We start from the raw sequence: 12,733 nt of genomic DNA on the forward strand, positions 1-12,733 counted from the left end.
CTCACCTGGGATGTGGGAGACCCAGGTTCAATTCTTCCCCTACAGTGGGCATTCATGCCCTGTGTAGACAAGCCCCTAAATATACCTCCACAGGACTATGTGTGTTAGCTGACACATGATCAATCCACTGTGATCAAGAAACAAGTCAAAACAGGATGCCCTGTGGCACCAGTGTAAATACACTGCACCTTCTTCCCCTGGGGTGCAAGAGTGAGCTGGCAATGCACCCTTTGTAGTGCTCATTGTTAATGGAACATGGCTTGAGTTAAAATTTGTTTCAACCAACAACTCCTCCTGACACAGCTTGCCTAGCTGCTCTCTGCTGCAGACTGGCTGTCATATGATGGCCAAGCACCTTAAAGCTGTTTCTCCTCTTATTTGTGACATCCCCGCCTGCCTGCTGCTCCTCTTATGCTTGCTGGATGTGTAGTATTGGAATGGCTCCTAATGAATCTCTCTAGATGAACCTTGACGTAAGCTGCCTGCTGCTTCAGTTCTAACAAGCCTGCTAGATGGGGGTGCGAGGGAGAATAGTGGCATTTCTTCAGGTCTGGCTCTAGTTTCCCCTTACACAGCTACTGTATTTATCAGTGGAGCTGGTAAAACAACTTTTAAAATAGCATAATTAAAATGCTCCTCTTTCCAGCTGGAGGATTAATACTCAAATAGGCACAAACTTTGCAAAACTTTTCATTTATGGCTTCCAGGGAGGTGAAGTAGAGAGATGGCTGGTGCTATGCATCCATCTCTTAACCGACGGAGCTTTGTACCTGATCCTCCTTAGACCCCAAACTCCCAAGATTTCAATGGCAGTTAGATTCCTAAATATCACTTGAGGATCTGGGGCCATGACACCAGAGATGAACTCAAGCCGTAGAACTCTGATGCTGGTCTCTAAGGAAATGTCTAGGCTTCAAGCTGGGGGTGCAGTTCCCAGCTCAAGAAGGCTACATGACTTTCTGAGCAGCTTGCTACCACCTGCCCGTAGTCTGGGACTTGCCGTGGGTCAGCTCCCTGGCTCCACAGGCAACACAAGCACACCCCTCTAGGCCTATGCAGGCTGCACTGTTACTCTACAGGTTAGTGATGGGCACACCCCAACCTCTGAGTGTCTGGTCCCTGGCGTAGACCCCAGTGGACACTTGTGGCATACACAGATTCACTGCTTCCAAAGAAACCATTCATTGCAGCTTACCATTGCCACCTCAGATCACTACTCCACTTAACACGCAGCACTGAGATATGCTTGTAGTGAAATCAAGTATGTTTATTTAGCAAAGCAAGTAGAAGTATTAGAAACAAATGGTTACATATCACACAATCAAAGTATTCTAGAGCAATTTAGTTGGTTACTTAATGATACTCTGGGTAGAGTATCGCTCACCCAAAAGCCTTGCAGTGCTTTACAGACGGGCTCGCTGGGACCCTCCTTTCATGAGACAGACATGCTCTGTCTGTTTGCCTCCCAGGTATAGGATTCAGTGTGTCTTTTTGCACTCCAGGATATACCAGACCAATCCTTCCTCTTCATTCATAAACAGGACACACCCACCCCTGCTGTTTATTTCTTCTTGTAGATACCATCTCATGGGCTTTGCACTCAATTCACCCCAGCTCTGTATACAGACACCCTCACAGTGTGAAGTGTAAAATACACAAATAGCCAGACATGGAGATAGGTGTCTATTATCCCCTGCCTGGAAGAGATTTCTCCAAGGTATGTCCCCTCTAGTGACTTGCTTTAACTCCAAGACCTTAAGAACACTATTTGCAGAATAGTTTTACAACTCTTAGCTATTATCCAAAAATACATTTTGCAATGATTGACAACCAGCAGGCTGCTGGCTCTTGATAGAAACCTCCCATGTCACCCTTTGGTGAATGACTATGCAGATATCTGACCCAGGGATCCCTGTAAAACAGGATGCACCCCCTCTGCCAACTGGTACTAAGGGGTCCCTGAGTCACAGAGGCATATCCATGTTATCTCTGATCAACTCCGTGCACTAAAAACTGAGTGTAGGTGTGGCAGCATGAGCGGCACAAGGGGCTAGCCATGTAGAGTGTGGCTATCTAATTTCTCTGCTGGATAAGTACTTATGGTGGCTAGCCCCTGCTGCAGTGGCTCAATGTTATTTTTAGCACTAGCTCAAGTAGCATGACTCAAGTATGGCACCTTGAGCTGGGAATTATGCTCCAAGTATAGACGTACCCTGACATTCTGAAGTCGTGTGTGTTTCAGCTCTGAATAGCACCTCACTTTGCTGGTCTGTAAATGCAGACTTGGTCTGCTAGTTGCTTGTCACTTGACTTGGTACTCCTTGATTTCAAACTCTTAGCACACTATTTTAATTAATAGTAAGTACAATGGCAGGACTCCGCTCTTTGCCTAAAATGCATGAATAAGATCTGACCCGGCACAGAAATGGTTCTGCCAGGTCTAAGCAGAAGCTGGAGGAGGATGGGAGGGGAACTCTAATTCTGTAGCTGACTTTTGTCACTGACTGTCTCCGTCCATTTCTAGACCATTCATACAAGGGAGCCTAGGTCCAACACTCAATCTATCCAGGGCTGAATGTGCGAGGCCTGACATGAAGGATAGATGAGCAACTATTCACTCAGAAAACATAAAATGCAATTGGATTTTTGCCTCTAGGGTGAATATCTTTTTGCTGTCTTAGCATCATGAGCATCTGACATAGTTTGCATAAGTGAAAGGGCACCAAATTTCGATAGAATGTAGGGGACCCTGGGACTAAAATGAGCGACACCGGAGAGTAATGAACAGAACATGCCTTGGAAACCTCATCTGCCTATGAGTAAATGACTCTGTTGCTTTATAACTATAGTGAGTCTGTCTGGCAGAACAGGAGTGAAGCCATTCATTGGCTGTGATGGGCAGATCTCTTCCTGGCCTCCTCAAATGATCCCTTCCAGTGACATGACTCTGTTCTCTCATTTCAGTTGTGAGTCTCGTATCTTCAACACACAAGGCCGTGGTGCCCCTTGGCACCAGAAGACCATCAGGAGCCCCCGTAGCAGCAATGGATGTCTTCTTGATGATCCGTCGCCACAAAATGACCATCTTTGCTGATGCCAAGGAGACGACCACCGTGCAGGAGCTGAAGAAGATTGTGGAGGGCATCCTGAAGAGGCCTCCGGAGGAGCAGCAGCTATACAAGGATGACTGGTTGCTGGAGGATGGTGACAGGACCTTGATAGAATGTGGGTTAAGCAGTCAGACCTCCCGTCCCCAGGCGCCAGCCATGGTGGGCTTGGCCTTATTCAGAGCCAGCGAGGGCTCCTTTGAGCCATTGCACATCGACCCCTTCTCCAGCACCCCCGAGCTGCCTGATGTCTTGAAGCCTCAAGATTCTGGCAGCAGCTCCGGCGAGCAGCCTATGCAGTGAAACCAGGGTCCACTGCTCCATCACATAGATGTAGTGCTGATCATGCACCAGTCACAGCTGTATGCTCATTTCACTTGCAGCACTTGAAAACATTGACTTGACTAATAAAGCTTTGCTGTTTATCTTCGCTGGGGTGCCAACATCTTCTTTCTCAGTCTCTAGAGAGCCAATTGACAATGATTGTTTGCTGGCTTCCTTGCGTCTTAACTTTTGTGCAGAGGTGGTGGGGTGTGACAGTCTATGCAGCAAACTCCTAAACCTCCTTGTCCAGCCCAATGTCCGTAGACTTAACCTCAACATTTACTTCTTCCAAGAACGGTGACATGAACAAACTACAGGCAACCGGCATGGCCAGTTTTCCTATGGAGTCTTGTTATATTTGGTGTCTTTTCCTAAAGCCCCAACTTCTGGAATCATGTGACTACATCAGAATCTTGGCTTGCATTGTTTGTCTTCTAGACTTCAAATTGTGGAGAGAAGCCTGAAAAAAGGTTAACTCGGATGGCTGAAATAGTAGGCAAACTGCCACCAAACCTCATGATTATTTTCAAGCCAATCTCCTGACATTCTGGAAGCTGCCTCAGGACTCGTGGAACACCCAGGTGGCAATATTGTGCCAGTACAATGTATGTGGCAACAAATAACTCTTCACTCTAAAGGTCAGCTCCTAATTGAGAGGGAGCTGTTTGACAGAATTATTCAACAATTGAAGAGGGAGCAGCCAGCATGTTAATTAACAGGGGATGCTAAACTAAGAGGATAGGAAAAACAATCCACATGCACTCACCCACCCTAGAGATGAACCTCTGACAGAAGTGCAGCTATTCTAGCTTGGTGCTGATCTTGGGGGAACAAGAAAATACTGGCATTAAATGAGAGAGCTAGGGATGATGGATTGTAATGATGGCAGCAGAAGGGTCAGTACCAGGGCCGCTCGGGGGGGGCCCAAGTGGGGCAATTTGCCCCGGGCCCCTGCAGGGGCCCCCATGAGAATATAGTATTCTATAGTATTGCAACTTTTTTGTATGGAAGGGGCCCCCGAAATTGCTTTGCCCCAGGCCCCCTGAATCCTCTGGGCAGCCCTGGTCAGTACAGCTGGGGGCTGCAGAGGCATCGCATGGCATGACGGAGTAACAGCATCTCCTAAATGGCTCAGGTAGAACCACCTCTGGAATGACATTCTTGGTATCTCACTGGCCAAGGGAGGGAGCTCAGAGGAGACAGACAATTCATTAGCAGGTTGGAGGGAATCACTTGTACATGCCTAACTCTTTGCTCTTTACTTGGAGAAGATGTAAAGGAATGCTAGGTGGTAAGTCTACAACGGGGGGGAGGGGGAGAAGATGGTCTAAAGTTGTCTGAAAATTGGATTAAAAGTTGTCTGGAGCCCCCTTCTATTCGAAGGATCTGGGTGTAAAAGCTCTGGTGTGAGGGAGGGAAGACCTTTTAGCTGGAGGGAAGGAGACATAACTAGAAGCAGATTAGCTTTCTTAGAAAGTCCCTGATGGGGAGGCTGACTGAACTATGGAACTCTCTCTAAAGGAAGTGGTGACAGCCCTATGACTTGGTACATTCATGCCTAGAGCAGACGGAACACTGGAAACTACACCTCTAGGGGCCTGAATGGGAAGGGGATGGCAGAATGGAACCATACCAGCTCTAGCTGTGCCCACTTGCTTCAACTAGTATAATGGGATTTCATTATTCTTTTCCATTGACTCAGGTTGTTATGACATGGTTCTAAAAGCAAATTCCCTGACTCCTCTAATAGTTTTCTGTTAGGCTGAGTTTTGTGCTAATATTTTAATTCCTGAATTAATTTTTTTGAAGTGAGATGTTGCTGCTTTGTCCTCCTGCTCTGCTCTAAGGTGCAATTCGTCTTGGTCATTCTTCTGGGATAGAACAGTCATCACAATTCCGCCTGTATCTGCTTGGAGGCTTTATTAAGTACAGTAAGCTAAAAGTATCTTTTTAAAAAAAAAAAAAAAATGCAGGCCCTGATCCTGCAAGCATTCATCTATGTCAGTCTATCTAAATGCAAATAAAACTACCCATGTGCTCAAGGTTAAGCAAGTGCATGTTTACAAGAGCAGGGCCTGGGTTTGCAAGTAGGGTTTGGGAAATACTACAGTACAGAGCGAAGGTGCCATCTAGTGGCTCTGAGGCAAGTAGCTCTCAAACTATGTCTAGGGGTTCAAAAATTCAGAACTGAGGTGGATACAGAAGCCAGTGAGAGGTTTGAGACCTATTGTGTTTGACTCATGTTTAATCCTTTCTCAGCCAATGTGTCCTTCCTTGTTTGCTGGGATGAGGCAGTCTCCTCTCTCCTATTTCCCTCCTGCACTGAAAGGAGGGGTGGACCACTAGCAATAGACTCCTCTACAAAGGAGGAGGTGAGGAAGCAGGTTCACCCATCAGAAGCAAAATAGTCATCCAGGACTGATCTCATCATACATCAAAATTATTATGGCTTAACAGCTATACATTGCTTTGCTTTGTTACAATATGATTCTCAAGGGTTGACTGTGCTTAAAAATTTTAAGGCTTGTTTTTGTCACAATAAAAAGGGACTTGTGGCTAAATCACCCAGCTCTCAACTTCACAGCTCTGGAGAGGGTTGACTTTCCCCCTCACCTGGTAGCTGCAGGATTCCACGTCGAAAACAGACTCACATTTCTCTTGGTCATAGCCAACAGGGGTGACAGCTCTGCCATGGGAAAAGAGAACAAACAGCAGGGTGAGAGCAGCAAAGCACCTGGATCATCTTCCCCCAAAGGCTGGGAGAAAAGCCCCTCAGGCTGCTGCTCTCTGTAGTTACTAGGGCAGCAGGAGAGAGTCTAAGAGCTGCTGCTGGCCCTTGAGACTTCAACTCTTCGCCTTCCTCCTCCCTTCCCCCCCCCCCCCCAATTCCTTTCACCCTCCTAATTGTGCCCACGTGATGGGGGGTGGGTTTTTTTTTTTAACAACTAAAACTCCTCTAGCATTCTGGGTAGGGTCACTGTATGCTTTTGCAGTTTCCCTTTGATTTCCTACTTCCTCCTCTTTGTTCTGCCCTTATCTTCTGCCCCCCTCTCCCCTGCATTTCAGGTGACTATCACCTTCCACACTGGTGCAGTTCAGGGGTAGGATTGTGTGTGTGTGTGTGTGTGTGTGTGACCTACAATGTTTGAGGGAAACATTAACTGGAGTCAGAGCAATTAGTGCAGCAGGTTGGGGCCATGCCCAATTTAGGATCAGTCCCAGCTGAGAGGAGTAGGGTGACTGACTGCTAAGGGAAGGACTGTAAGGCAGAAGAAGGGAGGCAAGAGGCCCAGAGGGAGAGTAGGCTGTGGGATACTCCTCCCCCCCCCCCCCAAGAAGGGGGCACTGGCAAAGGGCCCGCAGAGCCCCTGGGAAAGGACAGAAGGGGATCCCCCAGATCCTTTTCTGCAGTACTCCTTCCTAGGCAGTCATTTCCCAGTTTGTATATGTGCAACTGATTGTTCCTGCTTCAGTGGAGTACTTCGCGTTTGTCCTTATTGAATTTCATCCTGTTTACTTCAGACCATTTCTCTAGTTTGTCCAGATCATTTTGAATTTTAATCCTATCCTCCAAAACTCTTGCAACCCCTCCCAGCTTGGTATCGTCTGCAAACTTTACAAGTGTACTCTCTCTATGCCATTATCTGGGCTGGAACCCACAGTAGAGGCAGGGCCTGGGTTCCCCTACAGGACACTAGGGATGGTGGTGTGAAAGTGTCCTAATATAAGTGGGTTAGGGACCAACGTGCTCTGAGTTGGGCTGAAGGCCTTGTGATAAGTTGTTAGACTTTTTTTTTTTTTTTTGTGGGCGAGAAGGGGGCCCTGCTACCTCAGAAGTGGTGGAACAGAGCATGCCCTGGCTAGAGGCTGAGTCACAAGAAGAAGCACACCATTGGAGTGCTGGAGCGACTGTCAGCAAGGGGAGCCAGAACAGGGGAGCCACGATGGGGCGGGCTGGCTGATGAGTCATGCTTCTACTGGGGACGAGAAAAGCTGCATTCTTGGAGTGGAAGCACCGGTGGGAAAGAGGGCCTAACACAGGAAGGGTATGTCTACATAGCAACATGGGTATTTCTTTGCCGAGTCTGAGCCCAGGTCAATTGACTCAGGCTTGTGGGGCTTGGGCTGCAGAGCTAAAAATAGCAGTGTAGATGCTCCCATTCAGGCTGGAGGCTGGGCTCTGAAATCCTGCCTCCTTGTCAACTTGCGTGTAGAGCCTGGACCAGACTCAACAGGCTACTCTCTGGCTAATGGCGTTTTTGTAACTATGCAGCAGAGCAGCCTGGTTTTCTCTCCATGCTGAGACTGGGGGACAGTATCACAGAAGAGGGTCCCAGCTGGAGGGCCGTTTGCAACATCTCCCCTCCCGTGACACAGAGGCTATCCTCTGGTTGCAGATCCTGGACGCATATGAGAAGCAGGGGCTATAGATGGAAATCACGTCTGAGTTGAGATGTGGGAGTCTTATTTATGACCATCCTTCCTCAGTCAGCTAGGCCTATGCAGGATGAAGACCCTAGGGCTTGAGAAGGTAGCTGAACCCCCTTGCAGGTGATCATCCCCCATGAGGGATGAACAAGCCTGGGCAAACTGTGGGATGGCGTTTATTACCAGGGCGATGGGCCATGTGATTATGTATGTACAGCACCTTGTGCAAAGAAACCTGGTCCTACCTGGGTTTTGGCTCAGCCTCTTATGAAGAAAGAAACCAGTTGTGACATTCTGATCTGGAATTTTGTTTCTGAGCCTGAGCCACTCCTGCAAAGTTCAGGGTTGGTTTAGCCTCTTTTCTGTACTCTGAGGGCAGAGAGGAAGGACAGTCCAGGGGCTAGGGCTAGGATTAGGAAGACCTAGCCTCTGTGACTTTGTCTGTCTGTGCCACCATTCCCCATCTGTAAAATGGGGATAGTAGTATTTTCCTACCTCACTGGGAGCAGAAGGTAGCTGAAGATAGATACACTAAAGATTGTGAGATATTTAGATACTGTACTTATCTGGCCTTATTACTGTAGTATGTTAGATAAGCAGTAGAGCTGTATTCTTTGGGGTTGTGTGTGTGTGCACACCATGAAGAGTGTTTGTCCAAACCAAATAACCCAGACCCAGGTGGTGTGTGTGTTGTTGTTGGTTTTTTTTTTTTTTTTTTTTTTGTTTGTTTTTTTTACCCCCCCCCCCCCCCCCCACTCACATGTTGCAACAGGACACTACTTCTCGGGTGCAATAACAGCGTAAGCAATCCTTGGTGTACCAGTAGACACCAAAGTCATGCATCTCTCCATCCCTAAAGCAGCCTGGATAGATGAGACATAATAAAACTAGTGAAAATACAGAATTAAAAATGTATATTAGTGTGTATATGCCTTGAGCTTGAATGTTGTGCCAAAATCTGGGTGCAGACTGGGGCATAAATAAGAATAACCTACCTGGAAATAATTTCACCCTCTCTCCTAGCCCCAACTACCTTCCTCAAAGGGCTCCCGCTGCAGGTGTTGCACACCTCTGACCACTTAGCAGCAACTAAGAAGTTTACTAAAGTGTGACATGGCATGCCTATGAGCCAATGTAAGCAATGTATATCATGGTAAACATACTAGTCCAAATTCACCCCTACTGGCACAGACCCTTGTTAGTTGCCTAATGGAGTCCTCAGCTAGCATAGTGGCTCCTACACCAGCCCCTTCTGGGCCACCAGTTTCCCTGTGACTAGGGATCCCTTGGCTGCCCGAACAGCAGTTGTAGGCAACCTACACAAACCGGGGCAGCCTTCAGGCATAGCCCAGGACAAGTTGACCCCAGATCAGAGGATGGCAGAGGTGGCTAATATCTCACCTTTGCCCCTATCCATCCTGAGCAGTACCAGGAGCTCCATGGATGGACCTGAAGATCTTGGGCTTCTGCTTTATGTTTCTAAGGTTGCTTTTTGTCTCCAGGAAAATGCAACACAGTGGATTGGCTCCAGTTAATATGTGGACTGTTACTGCCAGTGAACCAAAGCTAGGATCCTGAACCAGACCCCCTGAGAGTCTAACATCCTTCATTAAACTGGAGGGGGGGAGAATGCTTGTCCTGATGCTCCCCATTTTCCCCAGGGTGAATTTATTACCCTGCCCTCATTCCATCCTATTGTTTCATGCCCTTCCTTCCCTCCCCACCTACAGTGACTGGACAGTGACTAAAATGGACAAAACCAGCCTGGCCTTGTATTCTATTGTAAGTGCCTTCTACAATGCTGAACATGGAATAGTTGAGGGTTTGCGGTTCCTACCTTTTTTGTTGGATACTTGCTTGTCTGGGATGGGTTCATAAAAACACTGGGCATTGGATAAGGTCATTGCAATGACAAAGGTAAGAAGGAAGCTCAAGAAGTGCATCTGTATAAGAGAAAGAAGCAGCAGCAGCATCATAACTAGGCAGACGCTAACTGAATGATAATTAGTAGTAGAGTTGAGTAACTTGCAATGAATAATTTGTCTGCTTAGCATAACCTCTTTCTGCCAGCAACATATCCATGAACAGATCTCAATTTCCTCAAATGCACTCGTTATGAAACTATCCAACAATGGGTTTGGTGATTTATTGATTTATTTATTATCTCTAGGAGCTCTCTGAATTTATTCTCTTTGAGCTGCATGGGCTAGTCACGACGGGCTAGATAAGTCACTTGATCTTGTTTCTGGTCCCTGAGCCAGAAAGTATAGCATAAGAGCAGGTTGCTGTGCACAACTGCATTGGATTTAGCTAATCACTGGAGTAGTGAATCCCTCTGTGCTGGGTAAAAATGATCAGCCAAAATGACAAACTCTTTGAGTTCAGTGGGAGTGATCCTTTAAAGAACTATGGGTTCCTTCTTAAAAAACAAAAACAAAAAAAAATGACATTTAACATGGTTTTTTTTAGAGAGTTCATTGTGTGGAAAACAAAACGGTGATATCGTCCTGAACCCCACTGTTCCTGAGTCCTTGTGACTCCATGTAGGGAAAAGGAGCTCCCATCTCTTCCCAGTGACCATCTCTAGTGAGACAAAGCTGATGGCAGCTTGGGCAGTCACAGGAGCAAGACAGTAGGTTGTAAGACAGCCACTAAAACCCCATTGCTCAGAGCCAGTGTCAGCAGAGACATTCCCCTCACTAATAGTTACCCCCTCCTCCAACTGATACGCAAATGGTACAAATTCAAGGTGAATTACAATCCATTTTCTAGCTGAACAGGTCCTGCTGTCTCCAAAGGTTGCTCCACGCTCTCCAAGGAGGTACAGTCATCTGCTCGGCATGCCTACCAACTTCCCTGCGAGAACTATCTTTCTTTGACCCAGAGAAAGCAGGATGGAAAAGACCTCTCCTGATCCGGAAGATCTAACAAGTATCCTACCTGTAACTTGCCAGACTTGGCTTAAGAACAATCACAGAGGCACATAATGCATTTGGTGGCTCTGCACTGCCCAACCAACAGCCTGAGAACTAACCAGCTGACACAGGATCTCGACTGCACTCAGCTGAGCGTGTTCCCTCTCCTGAGCACGTGCATTCTACATGTGCACATTAGTGCAATGTGTCCTGGTCTGACTAGGCCCTTTTTCTACAGCTCAGCGAAGGAAAGGTGTGTGCGACGGCATGGGCCAACCCCACGTTGGGCCAGTGGAACTCCTTGCCAGGGGATGTTGTGAAGGCTAAAACTATAAGGGGGATCAAAAAAGAACTAGATTAGTTCATGGAGGATAGCCTCTGATGGATCTATTAGCGAAGGTGGTCGGGGTGCAACCCCATGCTCTGGGTGTCCTTAGCCTCTGACTGCCAGACGCTGGGAATGGATGAATCATTCAATGATTGCCTGTTCTGCTCATTCCCTCTGAAGCACCTGGCATTGGCCACTGCTGGCAGACAGGTTATTGGGCTAGATGGACCATTGGTCTGACCCAGTATGGTCAGTCTTGTGTTCAGAAGGGGTTAATGAGCGTCTGAGAACTCAATCCACCCTGCCCTGCTACACATGGTGTCTGGACCGAGGAGTTAAAAGGGATTAACTGGTTCCAGTGGGAGCTGACTGGGAAGGAGAGCAGATGGCTGGCTGTCAGTGCCAAGACAGGGCAAAGTAGGAAGCGGTCCAGAGAGGCAGCAAGAGGCAGCGAAACCAGGCCTCGACGGCCTGTGAAACAGTCCCTGGATAGGAACCCGGAGGAGAGGGAAGGCCTGGGTTCCCCTATGGGCCCACCAGGGAGGGTGAAGCAGATCCCCTTGGCAAGGGGCACGGTCTATTGAAACCCCTTATAGTAGGGGTAAGGACTAGTGAGTCAACTGTGGACCCAGCCTGAGGCAGGCAGACTATTGTTTGTTGGGCTATTTGTTTACCCTGGGAGGGATGGGACGCTACCTATGACCTGGCCGGAAGGCTGAGCTGCAAGAAGAGGCAGGTGACTGCAGGGCTGGAGTGGCTGTCAGCGTGGATGCAAAAGGAGAAGAGCCGACTCTGGTGTGCTCAGCCACAAGGGAGCATGCCAGGCGGTCACACTTGTACGGGGGCTGCACACGCACTGGGAATACTTGTGTATGGCTTTAAAATCCAGTCTGTGTGATTCTGACCTTCCCTTTCTCTGAATGTTCCTGCCAGTTAAACTCAATGGCCCAACTGTTCATGCACAGTGAACCCAGGCAGGGTGAGATCACAGCCAAAGTGAGTCCATTTGCAGGTAGGGTGAAGCCTTAGGTGAGGTGTGGCATTGCCAACAACCAGGGCTGGCTCCAGGCACCAGCTTAACAAGTAGGTGCTTGGGGCGGCCAAGGGAGAGGGGCGGCACCTGCGGCAATTCAGGGGCGGCAGGTCCCTCACTCCCTCTAGGAGCGAAGGACCTGCTGCTAAACTGCCACCGCCGATCGCGGCTTTTTGTTTTTCCCAATTGCTGCCGCCGATCGCGATTGCGGCTTTTTTTTTTTTTTTTTTGCTTGGGGCGACAGAAATGCTGGAGCCGGCCCTGCCAACAACTGCAGCTTAAGCAAAGAAGTGCACGGTCACAACTGCAGGTTTGCGTGTCTGGATCTTCCTGGAAGTGGTCTGGTTACCCAATGGAGCTCCTTCTGATGTGCCCCAGGGTGACTGAGAGCAGATTCAAGTTCAGTGGGCTCAGATTTTGCTTTTCATTTTGCTGGTGCAAATCTGGACTGGCTCCACTGAAGTCAATGTTATGGAGATGAGAATCTGGACCAATGGAATTACACTGGTGTCAAACTAAGATCAGAAACAGACTCATTCGGTGCAGTCGTGGAATCCCAAGTCAGTACAAACACCATTAAAAAGCAAACCAGGGCATT

General features: G+C 48.0%; 1 protein-coding gene across 1 annotated transcript; it reads left to right on the plus strand.

The window, feature by feature from the left end:
- The first annotated feature begins 3,044 nt into the window (after positions 1-3,044).
- On the plus strand, positions 3,045-3,410 carry LOC135881890 (elongin-B-like). The gene has a single exon (XM_065408617.1). It carries the CDS (start codon positions 3,045-3,047, stop codon positions 3,408-3,410), a length of 366 nt encoding a protein of 121 aa, XP_065264689.1.
- The last annotated feature ends 9,323 nt before the right edge of the window (positions 3,411-12,733 follow it).

This window comes from Emys orbicularis, chromosome 7 (assembly GCF_028017835.1).
Source record: "Emys orbicularis isolate rEmyOrb1 chromosome 7, rEmyOrb1.hap1, whole genome shotgun sequence".
Taxonomy (NCBI): domain Eukaryota; kingdom Metazoa; phylum Chordata; order Testudines; family Emydidae; genus Emys; species Emys orbicularis.

Coding starts and splice junctions, on each gene's coding strand:
- LOC135881890 (XM_065408617.1), top strand. CDS start 3,045: ATGGATGTCTTCTTGATGATCCGTCGCCACAAAATGACCATCTTTGCT.